This window comes from Emys orbicularis, chromosome 2 (genome assembly GCF_028017835.1).
Source record: "Emys orbicularis isolate rEmyOrb1 chromosome 2, rEmyOrb1.hap1, whole genome shotgun sequence".
Lineage (NCBI taxonomy): Eukaryota > Metazoa > Chordata > Testudines > Emydidae > Emys > Emys orbicularis.
In genome coordinates, this window is record NC_088684.1 from 281,055,396 (window position 1) to 281,081,754 (window position 26,359).

Consider the following 26,359-nt stretch of genomic DNA (forward strand, 5'->3'; position numbering starts at 1 on the left):
CCAGTGGCATTCGTACGGCCTTTGTCCTCCAAAGGCAGAATGTCTCCTGGAGCTGCTTCAGGAGCAGTACAAATTCTGCTTTCGTCCCGCAAGGTTTGGTTGTAAAGGGCTTATTGTAGTCGTTAGTTGCTTTTGAAAGATATGAGCTGGGGAGCAAGTAAATGACTCACTCTATCCTGAGTGCTCTCTGTTCCCATTAAAATCAGTCACAAAGCTCCCAGTCACCACAATGGAACAACTTCACAGCTGTTTATGATTAATTCTAGGGTTACATGTACTTTATGCCTAAGCCACTAGCCGGCCATTTCTGTCAAAATTCCAGCAATGTGGTTAGTCATTTTGGTTACCTCAACAGCGAGTAGCCTCTTTGTGTGGCAGAAATGTAGCAGGCTGATAAATTATGAGAAATTGTATTATGATTTACTGAGAGGAAAAACACACTTCAACTACTTGATACACAAATTATTTAGGCCAATTTTTCACCTGTGCCAATAAGACAAGTAAAATATTATAATACTGAAATATTCCCCTCAAATGAACAGATTGGACATACTACAAGAATTCAAACCAGAAACACATCAAAGAAAGCACGTGAAGCTGAGGGACATGAATATCAATTATAGCCAATAATTCAGATCAATAAAAGAAAAGTCATGTCAGTTCTGCTCACGGCATCATCTTTCAGGCGAGCTAAACTCTATTACAATGAGAACTGCAGCATAAACAAGCTTTGGTAACTGACAAGGGGTAACACAACACAGAAGGACAAGACCACCAATTCACTCTACCAGAAAGGTGCTCTGCTAGTGACAAAGCAGCAAGAGTCATCCTCTCTCTCTCACACCTATTTTTAAAGACAAAAGAATGTTATCCACTGAACTAGCTCCTAAATTGTGTAGATGGGCTGTGACTATCTGATGTTTGTGGGGTTTAAAAAGCAGCAAAAACATTGCTGCAGTTGCGCTTATTCACTTCCAAACCTTGTGCTGCCAACTGCAAAGATAACGGATAGCATATTATACTGTGCGGCTGCAGGATTTAAGAAGCCATGCGCTCAAAGTCACTGTTTTCAGTGCTATAAACCAGAGAGCAATAGCTTGCTCAGTGCAGTGTGTCGCCACAGCATGGAGGAGCACAGCATGGGCCAGATCTTTAGAAGAGCTCTGCAGCCATTTTGAAAATCCAGCCCCAACTGTGGGTGCCAAGCACCTGCAAATCTGATCCTGAGCTCATCTGAAACTCTCTCTTAGGCAGTTGGACCCCATTACTGTAATATCTGAGTGCCTCACACCACTCCTGTGAGATAGAGAAAGGCTATTATGCCATTTTACAGATGGGGAACTAAGGCATAAAGTGACTTGCCCAAAGTTATACAGGAAGTCATTGGTGGAGTGGTGGTCTCCTTAATCCCAGACTAGCACTGTAGCCACTGGACCATCCCTCCTCTCCTCTCTAAAAGCCTCTAAAAGGTGGTGTGTAGGGTACAAGCAGCTACACACCACAGTGGAAGGCAGGCTGTGTTCACACTTACTGCAGTGTGTAGCCTCACTCAGCAGTGAAAGACTCCAGAGCAGGGAGACAGCAGGGAAAAGCTCCGGCAGCTCCCTGCTGCTGGAGATTTTCACTACACCTGAAAAAGGCTCTGGCAGGGGGGAGCTGCCAGAGCTTTTCCCCACCCCACTGAAAGGCTCCAGCAGTAGGGAACTGTTAGAGCTTTTTCCTGCTGCCTCCCCCTGCCAGAGCCTCTCAGTGGGGAGGCAGCGGGACACTACACTGCTAAAAATCGCTGTTTAGATGGGGGAGGCACGGCTTGGATGTGTAGAGCTGTGCAGGGAATATACCCTAGAGTTCAGGTGTGTGGGGCACTTTACTCGCCTATCCTGCACCTCACCGTCTACATTGCTATTTATACCCAGGCTAGCTGGGCATGTAGTGTCTACACCAGGGGTCGGCAACGTTCGGCACGCGGCTCGCCAGGGTAAGCACCCTGGCGGGCCGGGCCAATGGGGGCGGCGAGAAGCCGCAGCCAGCACATCGGTCGCCCGCGCCGCTTCTCGCCGCCCCCATTGGCCCGGGACGGCGAACCGCGGCCAGTGGGGGCCGCGATCGGCCGAACCTGCCGCGTCAGCAGGTAAATAAAACTGGCCCGGCCCGCCAGGGTGCTTACTCTGGCGAGCCGCGTGCCGAACGTTGCCGACCCCTGGTCTACACTATACACACTGTCAAAAGTGCAGACCTACTCTAAGCTGGCCCTATTTTTCTGCCTTCAAGGGGTGCATGGATTTCCCATTACTAGGATAAGAATTACAGGTGCACACTGACAGACTGATAAATATCCACCCCTAAACATTTTCCTCTTGCAGTTTGAGTTGCTCCTGATAATTCTGTTTTCGGGTTTAATGCTGCTCTCTCTCTCTCAGATAGGACCATCCCCTGCAGCATCCCTGTAATGCTCTGAGGGGTGACACTGCTCAGGGTTTGGTCACGGAAAACAGGGGAAGGACCTATAAACACCTGTGTGGTGTGCTTTAGTGTGAAACAAAAGGAAATGACAGGAATGTCCTGCCTTATTAAGGCCCAAGCATCCATCATAAAGGCACTACAGCCTTAGCCAGCTTTGAACTGAAGGGTTCAGTCAGCAATCAGTGGTCTGCACTGGGCGTGAGGTGAAGTCATATGACCCCAGGAGGACCTCGGGGGAGGGGGGGGGATTCTGCCTCAGGTAGGCGTGCAGAGGGGGCCCGCCCAGGGCTACATCACCCTACAAGGATACAACATACTGCCTCCCATTGTGTGCCAGTCCAGCTCTGCTGGGCAGTGTGGAGGGGGGCCAGAGCCCTGGCTCCACCTTCTCCTTATCCTCTTTGAGCTAATGCCTGCCCAAGGGGAGCCAGAAGGGAGCAGTCGCTGCGCTCTGCTAGGCCTGATTTTCAGAAGTGCTGAGCACCCTCAGCTTCCCACTGACTTCCAGGGGAGTTATGGGGATACACTCTTTTGAAAATCAGGCTCTGAGGAGCATAGGGACTCCAGCTGCACCTGCCCACTGAGTCTGTTCCTCGCCCCACCACCTTACCCTGCAGAAGCTGCTGTCACACCCCAATGGCCCCTCCCCTTAGGGAGTCCCCCCGGGAAGGCAGATCAGCACTGTATATTGCTAACGCTGTTGCAAGCATCACAAAGCATTTTGGGGAGGGTTAAAGGTGTGTGAGTGGAGAGTGGAAGGTTTCTTTGTAGGTCACAAGAGGCCGAAAAGGGGGAGAAGAAAAAGAAAAGAGCAGAAAACGGTGCAGCTAACAAGCTCAGTTCAAAGATAAGACGCTGGCCGCCGCCCAAGGACACTGCTCGCAGCCGAGACTTGGCTGACAGCCGAGAAAGACGGGGACTTGAAAGTTGCCTGAGCGGCCGTGAAAACAAAAATCCAACTACACAGACCTGCACCTGCAGGCCAGCGAGACCAGCAAAGAAGAAAACAAAGTCCAGAGCTGCAAAGATAGCAGCGAAAACAGAGCGAATGAGGTGGCGACGGTGAAGGCCAACAGAAGGAAAAACAAATTCTCCAAAGCCGATGTGTTTTGGGCAGCCGAGAAGGCCACAGTAAGCCGATTGGGACTGGTACAAAGAGCACCAGGCACAGAGGGCCCTGGATGACAACACTCCCAAAGGAACCCAGGACTTAAAACCAGCCTGAGAGCTGGAGCAATTTGGAGATTACAGCGGATTCCCCCGACGACTGGGCCCAGGGCAAGAACTCCCGTCCACCCCTTCCCCCCTCTTCTTCTTACATTACACCCAGGCCTGGCCAGCCGTGGGTCGGGCGTGTGTGAGTATGAAAGTGGGTTAGGGCTTGGGGCTCTAATGCTTTCTTTCTTCCCCTAAGTGATGTGGGAGCGTTCCCTGCACTTTCTGTTGTTTTATTATTTTATCAATAAAGCTTTAAAATTCAGACACGTGGTATGCCTCATCATCTCCTCCCCAAAAAGATCCTGTGGTCCCAGCCTGATCAACTGTGGGCCCAGACAGATTGGTAATGAAAATCTGTCACACTGCCCTCCAAGAGAAGTATGAAAAATCCTGGGTTCTTCTCTCACTCTCCCTTTCAGGAGCACTTGCAAGTCCCCCCATGCACAGTGCAAGGGTGGATGGCTGTGAGATGAAGAAGTGTGTGTTGCAGTCCATGTGTGTCGAAGCCCAGTGTTAAAATATCTGCAGGAAAAAGATGAAATTCTACCCATGACATTTGGAAGTGGAACTGGCTACAATTCTTTATTTTTACTTCACTGGAAAAGCTGTTAGTTAATCTTCAAAGTATTTTCAGCTTTGTTTTCCTATTTGAATCCCTATAAAACACTCCTTAGACTCACCCAGCCCTTTCTGATTCTCTCCTGGGTTTCTTGGATGTTGTACCAAAGTCAGAATCCCCTCAGCTGGGGCTAAACTTTCACCTGAAACTGTAGTGGCATTCCCTAATTTTTAGATACCTGTGTGGAAGCCACTCTCTCAGATACTTCCTGTCTCCAATCCCTTGTGTATCTTCTCCTAGAACTTACTTCTGGGAGAATTCTGCACCAAAAAATTTAAAAATTCTGCACCCAATATTCTAAAATTCTGCAAAATTCTGACTATTTTTGTCAAAATAACACAATATAATCATGCCAGTTTCAATTATTTTGGTAATTTATTTCAAAATACCTGTCAGCAAGTATGTCTGTAACAATACAGACAACACAAAAAGATTCAGGAAATGTTTTTTGACAAGTAGATTCTTTACTAGACAGATTACTTTACTAGACAGAACTGTGAGTAGTAATTTATTTAAACTACAATATAGAAACTTATTTCCCGCACAGCTCAAAAGCAGTGGAAAGGCTTGTGGGAGTCAGGGGTAACAGAGGAGCTGAGGGAGAGGGAAGTAAATTGCTGTGAAGAAGCCTGGGAGTGAACCTGGAGGGTTGTTGGGTTGGGGTGGGAGAAGTATGGAATAGGGTTTTTTTGAGGGGGAGAGCAGGATTGTTAGGGAGTTGGGGAGCCTCCCCCATGCAGACCCTGGCTGACCACTAGCCTCTCCCATTCAGTCAGGCACATCTGCCCCCATCCCCATGTGTCCCTGCACTCCCCCTCCCCCATGTGTCCCTGCACCCCCACTCAGCCATCTCCCTCCTCTGTTCCTATGTGTCCCTGAACCTCTCACCCCGTTGTCTCCATATGTCCCTGCACCCAGCCACTCCCCTCCCCCCAATGCCATGTGGCCCTGCACCCACACATGTCCATGCACCACCACTCCCACTAGGCCCCTGGCTCAATTCTGTCACACACTACCTTTGTGCCCCTGCCCCAGTCTGTCCCCCCCACTAGCCCTTCTGAACCCCAGTCTATGTAACCTTCCAGCAGCCCCGTGTGCCCCACTCTGTCTGTTTCCCCCATATCCCATGCCTCCTCACCTCGCCCCATGGGCAGGGTGCTGTGAGGAAAGCAACCTCTCCTCCTCCCTCTCCGTGGCTGGCTGCTCAGGCCCTGAGCCTGCTGCCCTCTCTTCTGGCACCACATCAGCCCCTGGTGGGTGAGAGGTGTAATCGCTGGCAGAATCTATTTTCTGTGGGGAACAAAAAAATCTGTAGGGGACATTAATTCTGCATGCGTGCAGTGGTGCAGAATTTTCCCCAGGAGTATAGAACTATCATTTATAACAATCACCCGGGCCTCTCTGAAGATCCTGTGCTTCTCACAGCGACTTGTATGTAGGCCTTGCAGTTTTTTTTAACCTTCCCTGGTGGTCTCATTTGTACAGGATTTTGGCTTCAAAATGGGTGATCTTGGATACAGTTTTCATGCACTATTAGTTAGTTCATACAGTGTTTATTAATGAACCACTTCCATTACACATTTATATTATTTTCATTGTAAACTATCCTTTTCTATAACCAAACACTCTGTACATTCGCCTTCATTTCCAAACCTGGAAATCACTGAGGACATTCCTATTAAAGGTTTATTGTCTCTTCTTTAGTCCCTGAAATTTGTGATTGATTTTAGTGCTTGGGAAGTGAGGGAACAATACTCACTATTTTGAACCAGATATAAGATGGAGCAGGTGTTCAAACATCCCCAATGTGCCTCAAAGTTGACTTGTTTCAACTCTGCTATGCTAGGCCTAAGTCTCTCTAGAGGAGAGACTGCTAAATTGTTCCAAACAGGCTGGTAGATATGTACAAGCAGGAGGACTCTAAAGAACTGTGAAGACTAAAAAGGTAAGCATGCGTGAAGTATGATAAGAAAAGCAAGATGGAGCACAAAAATCATTGTAGAAGAGATTATGGTAACTAAAAATGTGTCCAAGTACACAAAGAACCGAAGGTACAGTAGTGACTGAGGGAGAAAGCAAATCTTCCAAGAGATGGGAAGGTTATTTCTGACAGAAGGAAAAGACATTGTTAAACAATTAAATGACTTGTTTACTTCAATGTACACAAAGGAGGAGAAGAGACAGATGTCAGAAAGAAAAACACTTCCCAGGAGGCACACAGATCTACAGAAAGAGAGAGAGAAGAAAACAAAATATTGAAGGGAATCAAAGACATGCTGGAACAGTTAATCAAGGACTTAGACCAGGGGTCGGCAACCTTTCAGAAGTGGGGTGCCGAGTCTTCATTTATTCTCTCTAATTTAAGGTTTCGCATGCCAGTGATACATTTTAACGTTTTTAGAAGGTCTCTTTCTATAAGTCTATAATATATAACTAAACTATTGTTGTATGTAAAGTAAATAAGATTTTTAAAATGTTTAAGAAGCTTCATTTAAAATTAAATTAAAATGCAGAGTCCCCCGGACCGGTGGCCAGGACCCAGGCCGTGTGAGTGCCACTGAAAATCAGCTCGCATGCCGCTTTTGGCACACGTGCCATAGGTTGCCTACCCCTGACTTAGACTGTCTGAAGATGCAGCACTAGGCACCCCCCACCCTGAATTTTAATGTAAGTGCTTAAATAGATTGGGAAACCACTCCTGAGATATTTTGGGCTCTTCCTCTTTTAAGCGTGCACGTGTGAGTGTGCACATGAACGTATGTGAGCGCACACACTCAAACATATTTAAAACGTCTTGAGAAATAACCCAACATTTTATTGTACAGCCCACTTCATGTAAGCCACAAACAGTGTTTTTCAGTGATCAAAGGAAAATGCAGGCAATGAAAGCAAATCAAACTCATTAAAGGTTCAAGTACAGATATATAGCAGATCTGTGGTTTGGTCTTAAAAACAACCAGGGATCCCACACATTTTACCCACAGGGCACTGAATTCTAGACATAGAGCATAAAACAGAAAAGCTCCAGGTAACAAAACAAGTTTGCTCGACAGAGTCAGCAACCCAGTCAAATTCAGCCACAAAGTAAGGAGTCTAACCAGTCTAGCTGACTACAGTCTGCCTGGGTGGCTAACGCATACAACAATGTAATATTTGGCAGCAGGCCAGGCAAAACCTGGCAAAAATGCTAATACGACATTAAAATCAATCATCTGTCATAGCAGGAGCCAGTGAATGTCCATTGGGAATAATATAAAATTCATGGCACAGGATGGTCTTTGTTGTGAAATTCTGCAAATACTGGAGGTGATTTAAAAATCCAGCAGAGACTGGGAAATGGTAAGGAGTTACAGTAATCTAGTCTGAAGGAATGGAGGCATTGACTGGAATCTTTAGTTTTCTCTAAGCATCTGCAGATGCTGGAAATGGTCTTTAGATACTGAAAGGATCTTTTAAAATAATGACATGATCATGTTCCTCATGTGACATCTCGAAAGTGTAGATGACAGAGTTTTTTTTTTTTTTTTTTAACTTTTGCTTCCACTGCTGGAATCATATCTAGTCCACACAAAGGGATGGTGAAGAGGTGACAGCCTCCAAGGGACAAAATAAGCCACTTAAAAGCAATTTTCTCTGACTGGTGTTTAACTCCATTAAGTTTTTGCAGCCATCTAGTCTTGGGGCTTCATGAGGCAGAAGGTGAATCTATCACTGGAATCAGCAGGATCTCAAATAATTCAGGTTAGGGATCAACAGCTGAGATGTAGCAATAAAACCTAGACCTTGAAAGGACTCCCCTGAGAGGGAGACTAGAAATGTTAAAGCAAGTAGGACTACAAGGGATACCGTACATTTGCAGTAGCCGTGTGCCTTCTCCGATTGACCCATGACGTCAGCCTCCACTGCCCACTTGTTAGTTTTTCAAACAAGCACCTTCATGCTTTCTCCCATGCTGCCCCACAGGTTTGCAAGGTGATCCACGAAATTACTTCATTCTCCACCTTCAAATCCCTTCTCTAAAAGCTCCTTAGTCACGATGCATACGAACATCTTTGATAATGGCTAGGCTGCTGGGGTGCTGACACCACTACCTGTCACACTGATCAATACTGTCTCACTGTTCACTTGTATTCCCCCATCTATCTGTATCCATCTGTTCCCACTTGTCTTAGACTGTATGCTCTTTAGGGCAGGGACCCTCTTTTTGTTCTGTGTTTGTACAGCGCCTAGCACAAAGGGGTCCCAGACCTTGACTGGGGCTCCTAAGTGCTCCCACAGTGCAAACAATAAATAATAATGTGAAGATCAGCCCTCTAAAATAAGAAAATGGGAAGGGAATGGGCTGAGAGACCTTGATGTAAAACCTATATATTTCAGAAGTGATCTCTGGAAGATCCTAGGAACAACAAACCTCATATTTACACCTCAGCATTGCATCTCCTAAAAATCATCTGGGTCATTGAATCAGATCAAAAAGCACCACTTATTGAAGCCCCAATACCTTCCTACAGCACCTACATATTCCCTAGTGCAGCAGCTCTACTGAGAAAGGTTTGGTCCCTTTCCCTTCCCCCCAGACTGCTTGCTACCCCACCTCATTCCCTCCACTACAGATGTTCCTAGATGCGGTTAATTCTGCTTACCACCAAGAAAAGCTGTTTGAGAACTGCTGCCTTAGAGATTCCTATCCAACTGCCCTGGACTGACTTGTAAGATCTAATGGGATTACAGCACACGGAGGCAATGCCTGCAGAGAGCCATTCTGGGCACCAAGATCTCAGAGGAGATATGGTTGAGATAAATCAGTAAGGACCTAATCTTGCTTCCACCGAAATCAATGAGTATTCCCCACCTCAAACTTTGAATTCACTGGAAGCAGGATCAGGCCCTCAGCTCTGGCAAGAGATTGATTCTTGGGTTTGTTGTCTGCTGTATCTATCACCTTGTATTAGTGGGTTTCAGATAAACAAGACTGACTTGGTATTTTACCTATCTTTTTGAAAGCTAAGACTGTGTTCAGATTTCATTTTCATGTCAAGGCAACAGGATTAGAGGCAATCTTGAAGTGTGTGTGTGTGTGTTTCAAGGATAGTGGAACACACCTTTCTGTTAAATGCCATCGTCTCACGATAGGTTTACTCATCAGACAAAAGATCCAAGATGTACATTTAGAAGAGCCATTATTACTAGACTCTTGTCAATGGGGACATGGTCACTGATAGGCAATGCTACAATTAACTTGATTTTAGATAAATTTTAAAACTGGATTTATAAAACACATTTCTTATTTAGAAGGAACAACATACTATCCCATCCCTATAATTCTGCCAAACAAAAGAAATGTATACACCTGAAATATATGTGTAAGGGGAAGTCTTCGCATCTGAAATCTCATGGTGGGGATTCTCCTGCATACGCAACCCCGGAAAATGGAAGGACCCTTTGTGCCTTGATCTCCCCCTCACATATATGATGGTGGAGAAGATCAGTCACCTCTATGTCTCATTGCTCCTTCTTCTCTTCCATACTCCATGGTGGATGTTCTGTGAGGCCAAGGTCTGTGCCAAGGAATGGGATGGGAGAAGGAAGACCTGGTGTGGATATGTATCATTCTCCACTTCCAGTTTCAAAGTGCCTCATCAGCCAGGGACCATATTATGTTTTCCACAGAGAATCCGCTCCCAGGGTCAGCAGCAGCCAGAAGAATCCCTAGTAGCGTGGTGCTAACGGAACCATGTAGCCAGGAGAAGGTGAGTGAAGGGAACCAGAGCCCATGAGACACACTAACATCATTGCATGCATTAGTGCACAGCTTGGAGAGATGCTAGGCCTTCTTAGCCCCCACTGAAACCCATGGGAGTGGGGAGTTGCTCAGAACCTTGCACGATTGGTCCCCGAGGTTGCAATTTTTTTCTAAGGACCACCATGCCTTTGTTTGTGCTTTGCAATGTGCTATGCACAAATTAGCATGTTACACAATTGAACAATAATGCACCCGGATTTTAAATGGGCTTAACAACTTTTTGAGCCTACAGCATGCATAGCTGCAAATGTTAATCAAAGCTCATGCTTCTAGGGTCTATCTACTGTGTGATAGGGGCCAGCACACAAATGGGCCCCTTGGGGAAACGCATCTGGTTTACTTCTGTGTAACATGAAAATCGCACGGCATCTTGTACATCAGCAAAAACAAAACAAGAAACAAAAAAAAGCAGCTCCTCCAACCTCCAAACAAAGGCAGAAAAAGTCCCAGCTAAAGAAATAAACAAAAGAAAAGAAAAACGCCATGCATTCTCTTCTTTTCTATTTCAGGATGTGAGATACAGAAAAGCAGAACAATTGAAAGGGCTTCTACAAGCTTGTGTGGCCTGCTTTGTGGTGAATGCTTCTCTCTTTCCTCTATCCTCATTGTTCCGTTTCTAACTGTGGTCCTTGTACCATGTTTAAAATGCTGGGTATCAACAAGGAGTGAAACTCAGCCCAAGCTGCTGAGAGTTGGTGCTGGCCAGTTTGGTGAAGGGTATACACCCTGCAGAATTGGGTGTGGGTTGAGGGTTAGATCTAGCCTGGGGGAAGATGGAAGAGATTCACCAAAAAGGCACAGGAACCTCGGCAAAGCTGGGACAAGTTTCCAGTTTTGTTAGGTCTGAAAGTCTAAAACTTTGTCTATTTCATTCTAGAATGGAATTTAATGGGAGCCCTTCCGTTGACATCAATGAGCACTGGTTCAGACTTATAGCACAGGAGAATTTTAAGTCTAGCGACTTAAAAAAATATACTGTCAGTTTGCTGACAGGCAATAAGCTATTAACCTTTGTGACAAAGCAGACAGGTGATTTGCTGGGCTGCTCCCCACTTTCCATTAACATCTGCTCCTAACTATTAATTACTAAAGATTATTATTTTTAGCTGCAGCAGTCATTACTGCAGTTCTAAATATCAAATTCCCCACTCAGTGCCTATTAATTATTAATTATTATTATTATACATCTTTCTAAGGTGCCTGCCCATGTTATAAAGGACCCCAGCAAAAGACAGATGAGACAAGATTTGCTCTGCACACAGATGGAAAAAATGTTTCACATTTAAAAGTCAAATGGTAGAAAACAATCTACCCCCGGGGATGAACAGGGAATCCCCCTGAGGAGATGATGTGGTGTTGATCTGCTGAAAGGGATTTCCCCTCGAACTGTGCACATCAGAGATCCAAATGGAATTGCATTTCAAATCTGAATCCCTTTTGCAGAGCAGTCACTAGATGGGGGATGTTGCCCTAAGCACGGGTTCTGTTGGATAAAATGGCTGGCGCTTTCTTACTAAAGGAAACAAAATGGGCTTTAAAAACAAACAAATGCCCTTGTAATAACTTAGCCAGTATGCAATGGCCTGTAGAGTTTGAGGTTCAGATCAATTTAAAATAGAAACAAGTTCATTGGCCCAACATCATCTCCATCAGGGCCTGGTCCAAAGCCCACTGAAATGAACGGAAAGATTCACACTGACTTCAGTGGGCTTTGGATCAGACCCGTATCACACTGTGCTTACCCTCTGAAAGGGTGAGATCACTGCTAATTCTTCTGTTCTCAAGAACAAAATAAAAAATAAGCCTGTTGCAACATGAAGATGTTGTTATTTATAGAGACACAGGCGTGCATGGAACTTTGCAGGCAAAGGTCCCTGAGCTCACAGTGTACATTAGATTGAAAAGACAACAAAAATGATATATTTTATTTGACCAACTTCTGTTGGTGACAGAGAGAAGCTTTCAAGTTTACACAGACCTCTCTTCTTCAGGTCAGGCTACAACAACAATACATACAACAAAAATGATGGCAGTAATACTTAGGCAAGTGGAGGAAGAAAAGAAAGTAGCAGTGATAGGAGAGCATAGATTTTTCTAAGTGAATGAAAGGTATTTGGTTCCATATTTGTTTAACATACTTCACGTTGCTAAATTTTTACATATAGTTGTATGAGGAGCTATACAGCTTCAATGAATAGGTAAGTGAGAGAGAGAAAAATCACTCGTTTCCGCTAGTTAAAATCTGATTAGCTGAAAATAGATATAATAATAGTACTTTGCACTTCTGTAGCATTTGCCATCCAAGTATCTCAAAGCACTTTATCAACATTAATGAATAAAATGTCACAACACCTCTGCATGGTCGATAAACAGCATTATCATCCCTGTTTTAAGAGTTGGGGAAACCGAGGCACAGTGAAGTTACTTGACTTGCCACAGTGTTCAAATACCATAGTGATGGGCCATTGTGTAGCAATCAGAAAGGAAGAGGTGAAATCAAAAGAAGTCTGTGGCAGAGCCAGGAATTGAACCCAATTCTCTTTACTCCCAGCACTTTTATTTCTTTTAGCCATGAGACTAAATATTAAATAATTTCTTCCTCCTGTCACAGACACAAAGTGTTATGATAAACTCTTGCTGACCTTCAACAGGAAAGATTTTAGCCTCTACTGCTTTGCAATGAGATTCTTGTGTGTTTGTGACAACCATCTTCCTATATACAAAGTCTGATCTGGCTGTATTTTATTTTATTCTATCCTGTTCACTATCAATAGCTCGTGTAAGAGACACAGGGTGAATTTGAACATTAGTGGGAGTTGTACAGTGAAATCTACACACACTGCTTTGAAAATGTATCCCTGAAGCACAAAGAGCAAAATTCTCCTATTTCTTATCCATTGTGAGGATCTCTACTGCGGCTTTGGCACTTAGTCCACACACAGAACTTCTCTTGATGCTAATCAGAGTTCTGTGTGGGGGATGAGTGTGGAATATTGAATAGAGTTCTACAGTGTGGATATGAAGAGTATAACTGTGCTCTAAGATTGCTCCTTGGATAGGTCTGCCAGCTGCCTCTTGTTACACAGTATAAATCTGGCAAGAAGCATAAATCCTTCCTAGAAGCTGTTGTGCACAATTCCCTCCTCTCCACATACAATATAATCGCTATTAAATCTCCTCCGGTCTGAGCCTTACAAGCACATTTGGAATTCTGTTTTGGGTTTTTTTTTTACTCTCACATTGTGGCGAGGGTTCATTGCTTGATAGTCAGTAGCAATCTTTTCCTACCAGTAGCGCTAAAGGATAACAATCAGCTCAGAAACGAATGAACAGCAGGAAGTTTGACAGGCTGTACTTTTTATGCTAGGTTTTACTTTGGGCATTTTAAAAACAAAACAGAACTGAAAATGGTGTCTTTTTTAGGCCATGGTGATGGCAGCAGATACAGGTACTTGGTAAAAGAACCATCAAACACTACCTCTTCCATAAGTGCTGCCATACCAGAATAGACTTGTGGTCCATCTAGTGCCGTAAGCTGTTTTCAACAGCCGCCCGTAACCAACGACCTCGAGGTCAGTGCAGAAGGCACTCATGCAATAACCTGCCTTCTGAAGCACTCAAGAGACCTGGGTTCTAGTCCCAGATCTGCTACTGTCTTGCTGGGTGACGTTAGGCAAGTCACTTCTTCCTCAGTTTCCCCATTTGAAAAACGGGGATAATGATACTGACCTCCTTTGTAAAGTGTTTTGAGAGCTATGGACGAAAAGCATTAGATGAGAGATTATTATTATTCAGTGCAAGGTCCCAGTGCAGAGCCCCAGTGGAAAAGACAAAAAAAAAAAAAAAAACAGACAACCCATTAAACATTGTGTTGGTTTATTAAATAATGTAAAATCAGTAACAGGTATCACACAGCAAGAGCACTAATAACATGTAATACAACCGAACAAAAAATAGGGATTCATATGATGTAGTTCAATACAAAAACTTTGGCAAGTGGTTCTCAAGGGGAAGAGTCAAGCAGATAGGTATTTTTTCAATCTATCTGAAGAATATGGTGCTCATCCTGCAGGCTGTACACAAATCGTACATTTCTTCCATCTCAGTGGAAGATTTATCTGCAGGGCTGGGCAGTAGCAGCCTAGCAAGGAGGGCTAGTTCAGTGGTTTGAGCATCAGCCTGCTAAACCCAGGGTTGTGAGTTCAATACTTGAAGGGGCCACTTAGGGATCTGGGGCAAAATCAGTACTTGGTCCTGCTAGTGAAGGCAGGGGGCTGGACTTGATGACCTTTTGGGGTCCCTTCCAGTTCTATGAGATAGGTATATCTCCATATATTAATATTAAAAAGGATCAATTACACTGAGGAACTCTAGTGAGCAGAATTCATGCTCCATGAGTAAACAAAAGAACAACCATGAGAAATTAACAAATAGGATTTTCTTTATGTTCTGTGTTTGTACAGTGCCTATCACAATGGGGTCCTGGTGCAGGAATGGAGCTCATAAGTGCAATTGCAATGCAAATAATAACAACAGGTTGCCAATGACAGCTTGGCAAGTGAAGCCATCATGTTGCACTAGAAGCTTTGCAAAAATATTTTAAAATGCAGGTAACAAGCAATTTCCATCATGTATCTTGACAGCACCAGTAAGAGAAAAACAAACATGGGATACAAAAGCTGTGTCCGATGAAACAACTGATAAATTTTACAGAAGTAACAAATCCACTAGATGGCACCCAAGAACAGTATGAGCTTCATTGCTCTGACACTTGATAGAAAGAAAACAGCGGTACAGGTAGTGGATGCCATGTTTCTAGCTCTGTTGAGAAGCCTTTTAAAAAAAAAAGGCAAAAAAAAAAAAACCCTTCACTCTTGAAAATAAGAACAATTATAGACCATAAATCAGTCCCTTCATAAAAAAACCCTAAAAACCTTCTTAACACCAGTGGGCCACAGAAATCTGAAGGGAAATTTGGCAAATTTGGGGATTTTTATCCTGAATCTACAAAACATCCGTAGAAAGCTCAGATAATGGGAGGGGAAGGGAAGGGAAGGGTTTAAAACTCTGCCGGGATTATTTTCCTTTCTACTTCAGCCTTATACTTTGTTTTTAATAAGATACTATGGGGCTTATCTTGGCTATCATTTATCACTCACTCTTCACAAGGAGCCCAAACCTGCTTCTCTTACTCACGCAAACAGTTTGATATACTTCTCCAAAGGCACTGATAGGAGTAAGGGTTACCAGATCGGGATATTTCACACACTATTTGCCAGTGTCTTCACTTGAACTGTATATTATAAACTAGAGGTGGGCCCAAGTCAAGCTCCCAACTGGAACACCCCTGAACTTGGGGAAAGTTCAAATTTAAAGCCAAACTTTGGTGGCTCTGTTGCAATCATAACCAGGATCTGCAGGAAACCAGCAAAAAAATCAGTGATTTCCCTTAAAAAAATGCAATTTATGGAGAGAAATGAATTAATGTCATGTTCTTTAAAAGTGGTGACACTAATTGGCTCCCTTATTAGTAAATCCCAGCAGAGGCAGCAAGGGCTGAATGAGCATGAAGGCTGAACTACCTACTCCTCTCATTATGAAAGGTCAGAACTGCAGGCAAGGAAGGTGGGTGAGATAGTTCAGGGAAACTTACACTGGCACAGCCTATGGGGTATACGTTCTGTGGAATTTAGAAAGAGAAGGACTGAGATGGGCTGGGGTCACAGCTAATGTGGCCACCTAGGCTCAAGCTGTGGCCACTGGCTTGGAAGCATGATCAGGCCCCAAGCCCTCCAGTTGGCAGCACATACTAACAGGGTATACAGGCTGCCTCTTTTTGCAGCAGAAGTAGGGTGCACTGTGCCTACCAGGGCTTTGGGGGAAGGACATGAGGGTGTTCTTGGACAGCTTTCCGGGAGATTTGTCATTTTTACTGTCTGCAAGCTGAGGTAAATGGTTACCTCCATTTGATTATTTAAGGCTGGTGGCTAGTGACATTAATTTGTTTGCATATTGGTACTAAAGCTGCTGGGTGGTTATTGTAAGTTAATTGCTGTCAAGGCGCTCAAAGCATTTACAAGAGCTTTGTTCGTTAATGTCAATCTAAAGGAATACAATAAAATAAATACTCTGCTCTAAGGCAGGGGTGTGTGTGTGTGTGTCTCTCCCTGCTAGGCCAACAGCCTCCCCTCCTCATCCCCACCCAGTGTGATGTGAGAGTTTTGTTCTCTAAATGAAAGCACTGCTTTTGGGTTGTGCATCATCTTTCCTTGCCCACTATCACTCCACTCAGTTGGGATCACCTTTAAACTATACCCATTAGAATTTCCTAAATCATATGAAAAATTCCAAATATATTACTAGATTATAAATTCCCATTCAGTAGTCCTATTCAAGGGATGCATTTACAATGTACTTATTCCACTATTGCATCATGCAACATTACCCACTGGGGGAAAAAACCCAACAACTTGCTAGTTGCTCTATAATACAGATAAAAATATAAGCTTGCAAGATCTACATACACTTACACAACCCGACCACACTATGTAATCAACACATTTTATAACGCCAAACAGAGCAATCCTACCAATTCTCTCCATTAAAATATCTTCCTGCTCCACCAACACATCATACTATGAGAAAACAGACAGGACTCTGACCAGGGCCGGCTCCAAGTTTTTTGCCGCCCCAAGCAAAAAAATTTTCCCGCGCCCCCCCCGGCCCTGCCCCAACTCCGCCCCTTCCCAGCCCCATTCCAACTCCTTTCCCAAATCCCCGGCCCCGCCTCCTCCCCTGGGCGCGCCGCATTTCCCCTCCTACCTCTCCCTCCCAGGCTTGCCAGGGGAGCAGGTGGAGCGGAGGTGAGCTGCGGCTGTGGAGGGCAGTTCCTCTGCCCCCCCCCCCCCAGGGTTACTTCCTGCGGCCCTCCCCGCGCCCCCCACCGCTGCAGCTCACCTCCGCTCAGGGCCGGCTCCCGGCTTTTTGCGCCCCAAGCAAAAAAAAAAAAGAAGCCGGAGTGCTGCCCCTTGGAAAGTGCCGCCCCAAGCACATGCCTAGAGCCAGCCCTGACTCTGACATAACTCAGTGCTTCCTGGCACTATATTCCTTTCAGAATCTTCACTTCGCACTGAACAAATAAATGAAATCAAAAGTATTCATACAACAGCATGGTTCCATTACAGAACAAAATAAAGATTCAATATGCGATGTAAATTTGGTGGGGTTGATGATGAATGATTCTGTGGTAGTAGGGAACTGCCTGGATTCCTAAATTGTTAATTTAGAGAGTTTCTAACATTTTGGGGATTTTAATATTTTATATATATATGTGTGCAGAATACAGAATTTCTGTAAATCAAGCATAATGATGTTTCTTGGCTGTTAATTGGATACCACTGAAAGAAATTCTCAATGTGAACTCTTTTTTAATTAAGTGGGGGAATATACCGAGATATCTCCTTGACACAACATCTGCACATTACCAATGTTTTAAAGAAACTAAACATGATGTCTGTCTGTCAGACTGAGGTCTAAATCATGCTCTTAAGTAAGGAATTTATTTTCAAATCTAAAATCAGAGAGGCCTTTAACAGGAAAACTATGGCCCAGCTTTTTAAAGTTATTTAGGTGTTGCTGCACTCAGCATCACAACATTTAACTGATTTAGGAGCCTAAATCTCATTTTCAAAAGGCATCTAGGAGTCTAAACTGCACTGGCAGTCAATGGGATTTAGACTGCTGAGTACCTAGATGCCTCTTGAAAATGATATTTAAGCTCCTAAATCGCTTAGGCATTGCCATGCTGAGCACAGCAACACCTAAATACCTTTAAAAATTTGTGCCGACGTGACTAAATTCTTTCACACTTGAATTTTTATATAAAGTACAATATTAATCATTGCTTTCCAAGAGATCATTATAAATACTTTGTATTTCTACTTTCCTGTTACATATAAAAATATGGTAGGATAAACATACTGAAAAATGTAAAACCAATTTTTGGGCCACATTGTGATACCCCCTTCCTTGTGGTTGGTGGTAACTTATTCATCAAATACTCACTGACTTCAGTGGGGCGTCATGTGGAGAAAGGTACTATAGAATATTGCAATCCAGCACTTTACAAAAAGGAATGTAACATCTCTTCTCCTCCTCCCATTTTGTCTACTTCGACCCTTATCCTGCCAAAATTTATGCACATGCTTAACTGTTTGCAGGATCCTGATTCAACAAAGCACTTAAACACATACTTAATTTCATGCATATGCTTAAGTTTAATTGAAGTAAAAAATCCCATTGAAGTCAGTGGGACTTAAGCAAGTGCTTAAGTGCTTTGCTAGGTAAGGGCCATGTGTAGTGTCACTGACTTCAACGAAACTACTCAGGAGCATGACATTAGGCACACTTGCAAGTCCTTGCAGGAGCTGACTTATAGGTATGCGAAACACTTACCACCTGTTTGGAGACTCTATATAGGAATAATAAACCAGAGAAAGAATACAATGAATAGCAAACTAGAGCTTTAGTTTGAGAATTGCACTTACAATATTCTAGTAACAGCAAAGTACAGGTCTATTGTATCTCCCCATTTTTGCTGGTAAAAATTTGCACATGTGACTAGTAGCCTGTGTGATATTCAGAGCACATAAACTGATGTGCACTTCCCAGTTTTCAGCTATTTATACTACATTCCAGCCAACAACATGAAAACTAGGCCCTTTCGAGGAAGTGGACTACTCTTGTTTCTTTCAGGTTATGTGTTCTGTTCTACATTGGATGCTAGACTGCTACACAGGATTGTTATAGGCAAACCATTAGTTGTATCTTCTATTACTTCGTAGAATTTTAAATTGCTGTGTTTTAAAATGAAGACTGAATTATTGCTTACCCAAAAGGTATTTTGCTGAGGACATAATATGCCGTATACGAATGCTGATACACCTGCAAAATGAAATTTAAAAGAAAACAAGATTAGTAATGTAATCTATGTTAATGGGGCTCTTATCAATGCAAAGTCTAGCATTTTATGGCAAGGGAGCTGTTATGAATACTTTGTAATCTGTACTGGAAAGGAACAATAAATTAATTCACCTAATGGTGATGTGTGATATTCATCTCACACCTTGTTAAAATGTTTGGCAAACTGTCTCCATCCAGATGCTCTGTGTCGTTGCCATGGCTACCAGGTCTTTGATTAAGGTAGGGGTACATGCTCCCAGCAATGGCTAAATATAGAACAATCATTAATGAGGACACCTTGGTCAGTTGGAGACAGGCTACATGGTTATAACAAGACACAGCAGGGATATAGTATATACTCCCTGTTTTATTCCTCCATAAATCAAGCAGGGAATAAAACTCACTAATGTCAGTGAATGCTGCAGCATCCTTTCGTAGCCATCAGAGGAAAGCTGACTGACTTTGGGCTCAGCAATGACTTAAGGTCTGTTTGACCCTGAGAGATGCTAACTCTCACTAACTTTTCTGGGTGGTGAGGGCACATTAAAAAGTCAACATTTACCCACATAGACCACTCCATGGCATCTGGAATACCACTCTGATTTCAATGTCTAGTTTATTTGGCCCCCACCATTGCTTGTAAAGCACTTGAACTTTGTCGTAGGTTGATGGAGAGGGACCTCTTGAATAGTAGCCCTGTATACATACACAACATCACTGTATTCTCTCCAGGAGTTACCTATTATCTTGTACAAAATTTCCTGAGTATTCCCACAGACCAACAGCTACCCTTAAGGGTGATAGAAGCCTTGATGTGACCATCACACAGACCTATTGCTATCCTCACACACTAACTTAAATCTGCTTGATTGTGATGCCAGAGCCAGGGCCACAGAACACAAGACGATGCTATAGAATTGAGGAGAAGCAACGGCAGAAATCAGTTTAAAAACTGGCTGCAGTATCTAGCTGCTTCCCTTCCTTTTCTTCTGTATCCTGCTCCTTGTTTTGTTCACGTTGTAGACAGTGATTAATGGGACAAAGTCAAGTAGGTTAGGGCAAAGGGGTCGGTTTCATTATATACATTACAAAATAGATAGTAAAACAATAATAATCATAGAAGAGCTTTGTGAAATTTGTAAAAGTGAAAGTGTGAGGGCTAACATCTTGCTTAACCCAACAGGGATTGAACTGGAGACCTCCAGAGCTGATATGAGGGTTTGCTACAGCTTGAGCTAGCCTGATGCACGTGGCTTTAACAGACCCACCTCTTCTGTGGATTGGGCAGAGAGGGAAACCTAATAAACACTGATTACTGGATTACCAACACAGCCACTCCTTTGTAGCAACTGCAACCCAAACATTGCAGCCTTGTGCTAGTGCATGAAAGCCAGTGAATACAAGGGGGAAGCAGCCATCAGGGAGCTGTCTCCCAAAAGCTGGAGGTCTGACACCGGACCAATATCTAACTGGTTATAGATGGCAATCTGCACCTTCTGTCTCTATTCATTCATTCCTTTACAGACACAAACTCCTTCAGGGAGTATCACAAAATCACATCCTATTAATGTGTGTTAGGAGTCTGCGTCTCTGATTTACTTGATAGATATGCAAAATCACTTGTAGCTTAGACAACTACCTCGTGACTACACACCTGAGAAGGCTCAGGAATGCAAATGATTTTGCTGCAGGTTCGCATTTATTTATGCTGAACATGTCCCCTCCACCGGTCTGAGATGGTGCAATGCTAATTAGTGTTGTATTTCCCTCCCAGTCCTCAATTCCATTAAATTTGCTGAGGTCTCCTCAGAGGTCACAAAGTTTAAACTTGGAGAGCTGCAGTGTGAATCTGAAGGTAGAATAGGTCCCTAGGTTTTACTTTAGTGTTACTGAAGTTATAAAGCTGTTATGATTCCCCAAAGGGAAAGAATGTGAATAGCGAATCCTGAATACAAAGGAGAAACGCTGCATGGAGCCATACAGTAAAATCCTGGCACAGCTAAGCTAGAAAGCATTTTGGAAATGTCCTGTAAGATTTTTCATGTGAAGTCAGACCAAACTGTCCTCAAAATAATTCCCTTCATACCTGTATTTAAAACTACCAGGTCCATAAATACTGAGCACGGTTCATCTTTAAAATGCCTCGGAACCACTAAATACTCCTCCAAATCCTCTAGGAAGGGGAAAAATGGGGCAGACAGGTTAAGTTCAGGACTAGAACATAACCCTCTTGCTTATTAACACAGGCAGGTTTTCAAACAGGACAGGACTATCCCATGTATCTGAAGACAGTTGAAGTACCAGTATGAGCACTGTCAGGCTCACACAAAGGAGGAGGAGAGGAGAGGACAAATGGAGCGGGCAGACAAACAGCTAGGGCAACTGCTGGGAAAGGCATTGGCTAGTGCTTTTTCCTGTGGTTACTACAGAATACAGGCAGCTGTGTTAGAAGGAGCAACGCTACAGCAATTAGCAGTGTCTGAGGCACAGAGGTTGTTAAGTGCAGAGAGAGACAGAGATTGAGAGGGTAAACTGGATGGGGTGGGGGAAAATGGGAGTGGAAGGGAGCTCGTACGGGAGCAGCAGAAAGGGAAGAGCCTGCGCCTCGCAGAGGGCCAAATGGCCAAGCTTGCTCCTTCTGTGAGGACCGCTTTATTATCTGATTGTCATCACGCCCCCACTCAGGTCTGAGACCAACCCTTACAGATGCACACAGGATCTTCTTTCATTAAAGAGAGAGACCAATCTCTCTCTGTCTTATGAGTCTACCATGTTACATTGGCTTTACCTGTGGTGTGCTCTCTCCGAAGGGGACTTGCCTATAAAGCTCACTCACGGCAGCAACTGTTGCTCATGTGAGCCATCCCATTGAATCCCTGATATCAAAGGACTAGTTACAAGAGTAAAGTTTGCAGGAACAGGTCCTAATTGTGCTACTTCACTTCTTATCCTTAATAGATCATGGGCCCAATGGCCCTGGTTACTCCCACTGTCCCATACTTGCTTAGATTACACATGGGTAGGCATATTCCTAAAATAGAAAGGGATGCAAAAGAGACAGAATATAATACCTTGGTGCAATATGAAATAGCTGCATCTTTCTTTGGTATGAGAATCAGAACTAAATTAGTCCAAAGTCCTGGGAGAATGGCTAGAGTTATCTAATATCTCCATGGAAATTTCTGTTGACTTCTGATGGAATTTGGAGCAATTTTCTTATTTACCTGCCAAAATGTCTCCCACAGGGCAAAACACCGGACAGAGCGACCTGGAATCAAAGACTCAGGCTTTGTGGCTGGCCAACTCTTAAAAGTTATTTCCTATGTGTTCAAATTACATGTTCCAATAAATGAACAACTGAAGAATTTCTGATGATAAGTATCAGACTTTCCTAACAGCATGGACACGAGGGAACCCTCTCCCCTCCAGTGGTCAGTTCACTTCTCCATTCACACAAGTCGGCTAAACTTTGACTTAGAGGGACAGTATGGTTTAGTGAGGTGAGTGACAAAGGGAGAGCCAGGAACTCATTAGTTTTAATCCCAGCTGTGCCAAAGACTCACTTGGTGGCTTCTGGTAAATCATTAAATCTCTCTGTCTCTCAGGTTCTGCACCAATACAAGGAGAAGAGGGGAAGAGGCAGGGCTGGCTCTAACTTTTTTGCAGCCCCAGGCAAAAAAGAAGAGCACCGCCCGCTGTAAACCCGCCCCCCCCCCAGCGCCGGGCCGCCCAAACCCCCGGAGCGCCGCGCCGCCCAAACCCCAGGAGCGCCACGTCGGGCCGCCCAAACCCCTGTGCCCCCCCAGAGCGCTGCGCCGGGCCGCCCAAACCCCCCAAGCGCTGCCCAATCCTTCCCCCCCCCCCGGAGCGCCGGGCCGCCCAAACCCCCGCCCCCCGCGAGCGCCGGGCCGGGCCGCCCAAACCCCCAAGCACCGCGCCAGGCCACCCAAACCCCTGCCCCCCCGAGCGCTGCCCAAACCCCCGGAGCGCCGGGCCGCGCCGCCGAAGACCCCGCCCGCGCCACCGAAACAACCCCCGCGCTGCCCGGCCGAAACAAACAAACAAACAAAAAAAACCTCGAGCGCCGCCCCGCCGAACAAAAAAAAAACAAAAACCAAAACCACCGCGAACGCCCCCCGCCACCCCAACATTGGCTGCCCCTTCTAAGGTGCCGCCCCAAGCACGTGCTTGGTCGGCTGGTGCCTGGAGCCGGCCCTGGGAAGAGGGAAGATAATGCTACTTATCTGCTTCCCTGGGGCATTGTGAGGAGTTGCACAGCTTTGGAGCTCTTGGCCCTGATCCTTGCCTAAACCCAAGCAGCTTGCAGCACAACCAAGGATAGGGGTGTGTGAAAAGGGCTTGGTTTGAAGCAACCTCATTTTACTCCCTAGATCCTGGTCTGGATATGTGCCAGGCCATTTCCCAAGTGTAAATAGAGCAGGCTTAGCACTGCTCTACATTACATCTGCTGCCAGTGAGCCCGAGGAGGATCAGGCGACAGAAAATCCTCAGCCATGTTCCCTATGCCAGCTGCAGGTGGCATAGAAGTCACTGTGCCAAACCTATGCCATCAAAGGATCTCCTTCTATTGGGCTGATCATCCTGTGGCCAGCTACATAGGTCTTGCCACTTCTCATCCACATTATCCACAGCAACAGTCGCATGCCTTCTTTGCAATGGTACCAAATGACAAGACAGATTCAGTACCTATGAGCCTGAAAGGGAATTATTTTATGTAAAATTCAGAGATGTACAGATCTGACTAACTGCTGCCCTGAAACCATTGACTTCAATTCAAACATGCATCTACCCAAGAGTAGAACTGGGTCCTGATACTGGGAATGCAAAACACAAGAGGATATAGGAACAGAATAGTCACTTTGCTAAACTCCCATAATAAGGAGTAAGTGGGCAGAGCCAGGGGAACACAAGGCGTGGGAAGCACCTTCCAGCCCCTAGCACTGAGGAATAGGGTAGTGTGTCTATAATGTCTCCATAGAAACTCTGGGCCAGCAAAGCACTTAAGCATGTGCTGCTTAAGCACATGAGTAGTTCCATGGATTTGACTTCACCTATTCATTTTAACTAAATTTAAAGTTAAGTGCTTGTTTAAATGAGGTGTTGGACTGGGGAGCCCACAGCTCTTGCTCCTGCCCCAAAACTCATCACAGCCCCAGAAGCATCTGATAGTGCTCCAAGGGTCAAAAGGAGGGCATGGCTCTCTTTTCCTCCCAGACTCTGGCACAGACAGCTCATCTCCCCCTGCTCCTGTGCTTCGCAGTCAGGTCATAGCTGCCCCTAACGTGGGTGTGTTTCCACTCTTCCTATCGTCCAGTACAGCCAGCCAGAATCTGGCTATACAATGGTTGTTTCCTTTCCTATCATCACTGATTTTAAAGGTTTCCTAACCTTCTTTAAAAATGCCACTAGAAGATTTTAGATTTTGCATCATACAATTATATCCCAAAGAGGAACATAAAGAGAAAGAAAACCAAATTAAGAGATCAGACCACCTCCCGGAAAGGAAATGGTTAGAAGAGAAGGACAGAAGACTGATCTATTTTCCGATATCTCTGCTGCCATGCAAGGGATTTGCTTTTACAGATGGAAAAGTAATCAAATTTCAGAGAAAAATGAATCACTAATTAGCAAGATTCAGAAACTAAACAGAAACAGAGTAGCTGAGGATCAGAAAGTGTCTTAGACGCCAAGGCTCCAGGGTATGTGTAATATCTGCCCATGAGAAAAACATGGAGCACAAACTGAAAGGCTTGAGACTCAAAGCTGAAAACACAATTATCACCTTATAAATTGAAAAATTACTTATTAAGAATGTCATAGGGCCAGTTTAAAAAGGGAAAATCAAAGGCGTGGTAACTTACCAAATCCTGCTCAAATATGAAACTCATGAGGGTCCTCCAAGGGCAATCAATTATCTTACTCTTGCACCACTGGTCATTGAACTCAGAAGTCCAATTTATTGGCAGTTCACAAGAGGAAAAACATTTTAGAAGGAAGTTGGGGAAGTGGTGGGAATCTTTCATTTTCAGCACATCTTGGCTTGAACAACGTAAAGAGACATTACCTAGCAAGGATCTATCACTTGCTTCAGGAAAGGGAAGAGTTTATTTTATATTATAGATCTCCAACTGTTATTTTAATTTCTATCATGTTTTGTAAACAGCCTTCTTGCTAGCATCAGCAGTAACTAACATTTATCCGAGGAGTTTACTTTTATTATACCGTTTTATAACTGGAAGGCTGACTCTGCACAAACAAGACACAGATGTGATCAGCAAAGGTTTTCTTCCAAGGATGTCCATAAGCAGAGATCAAAAAATTTAACAGAAAATATTCTCAAGTTTGGGATTCAGCCCCATCCTCATCCTCCCACAGGTAGTTTCTCAAATAGTCCATCAGAATCCTAACCCCAAGTGGATGAAGGGGATGGCTGAGTTGAGATAAGCCCCTGGTGTTCTTGAATCCTGGTCATTCTCATAATTAGTACCATTGTTATATATTTATTTATTGTGTTTTACACATGCAGGAATAACCTCCCCCCCTTTTTTTGTGTGCTTCGTTCGAAGATGATTCCATGTGAGCAGACCTATGCACCTGGGTAGAATTCATTACAGGATCATGGCCTTAGAAGTGAATCCTCTACTTCCTCTCCTGCTGTTAGTCTGGTTCTTTGAAAGGACATGATTTGGCCCTTACAGATGAAGTGGTGGATTTTTAAACCAACAAAACTGGAGTTTGGGAGAAAATGCCAGGGAGAGCATCACAATGAAAAAAGACAGCCAATTTCTGGAAAGGCCCAAGTTAGATAATTTCTGTGAACATTCTAAATACTCACCAGAAACACCATAGTGTCAATAGGAAATTGGGCTTTAAATGTTTTTAAATTATTAACCATGAACCACGCAGTGCTTTTCTGTGAGAATGGCACCACATTTCTGTCAGCAATAATGAAGAGTAGCCCCAAAGAATAGATTCACTCTGAATCCTCCTTGGACCCAAACTATTCTTGTAATCATCTGTCCCTTTTCCTCTCCAATGAGACAAGCAGTACAAATAAAGCTCAGATGGTGTGTGAAATGAGCTGCTAGATCTGCCAGCAAAGTCCTCCATTAATATCTCTAACAAAGTGGTTTGTCAGGAGAAGGTTTATATAGTTCATTTTTCCTATCTTCACTGCACTTGTACAATGCAGAAATGAATATATCAGTGTCAGACCAAACATATGAGGCTGTGGCACTTTAAGAGAGTTAACTATTAATACCACTTCAGAGTGG

At 44.1% G+C, this 26,359-nt stretch overlaps 1 protein-coding gene across 2 annotated transcripts in view; it reads right to left on the reverse strand.

Annotated features, from left to right (window-relative positions):
* The window catches only part of DPP6 (dipeptidyl peptidase like 6), a 607,069-nt gene that overhangs the window by 172,180 nt on the left and 408,530 nt on the right, over nt 1-26,359 (reverse strand). For both annotated transcript variants that reach the window (XM_065398031.1, XM_065398032.1), the window contains one exon: nt 18,994-19,046. In XM_065398031.1, coding sequence (XP_065254103.1) covers nt 18,994-19,046 — 53 coding nt within the window. The remainder of the gene's footprint in view (nt 1-18,993; nt 19,047-26,359) is intronic.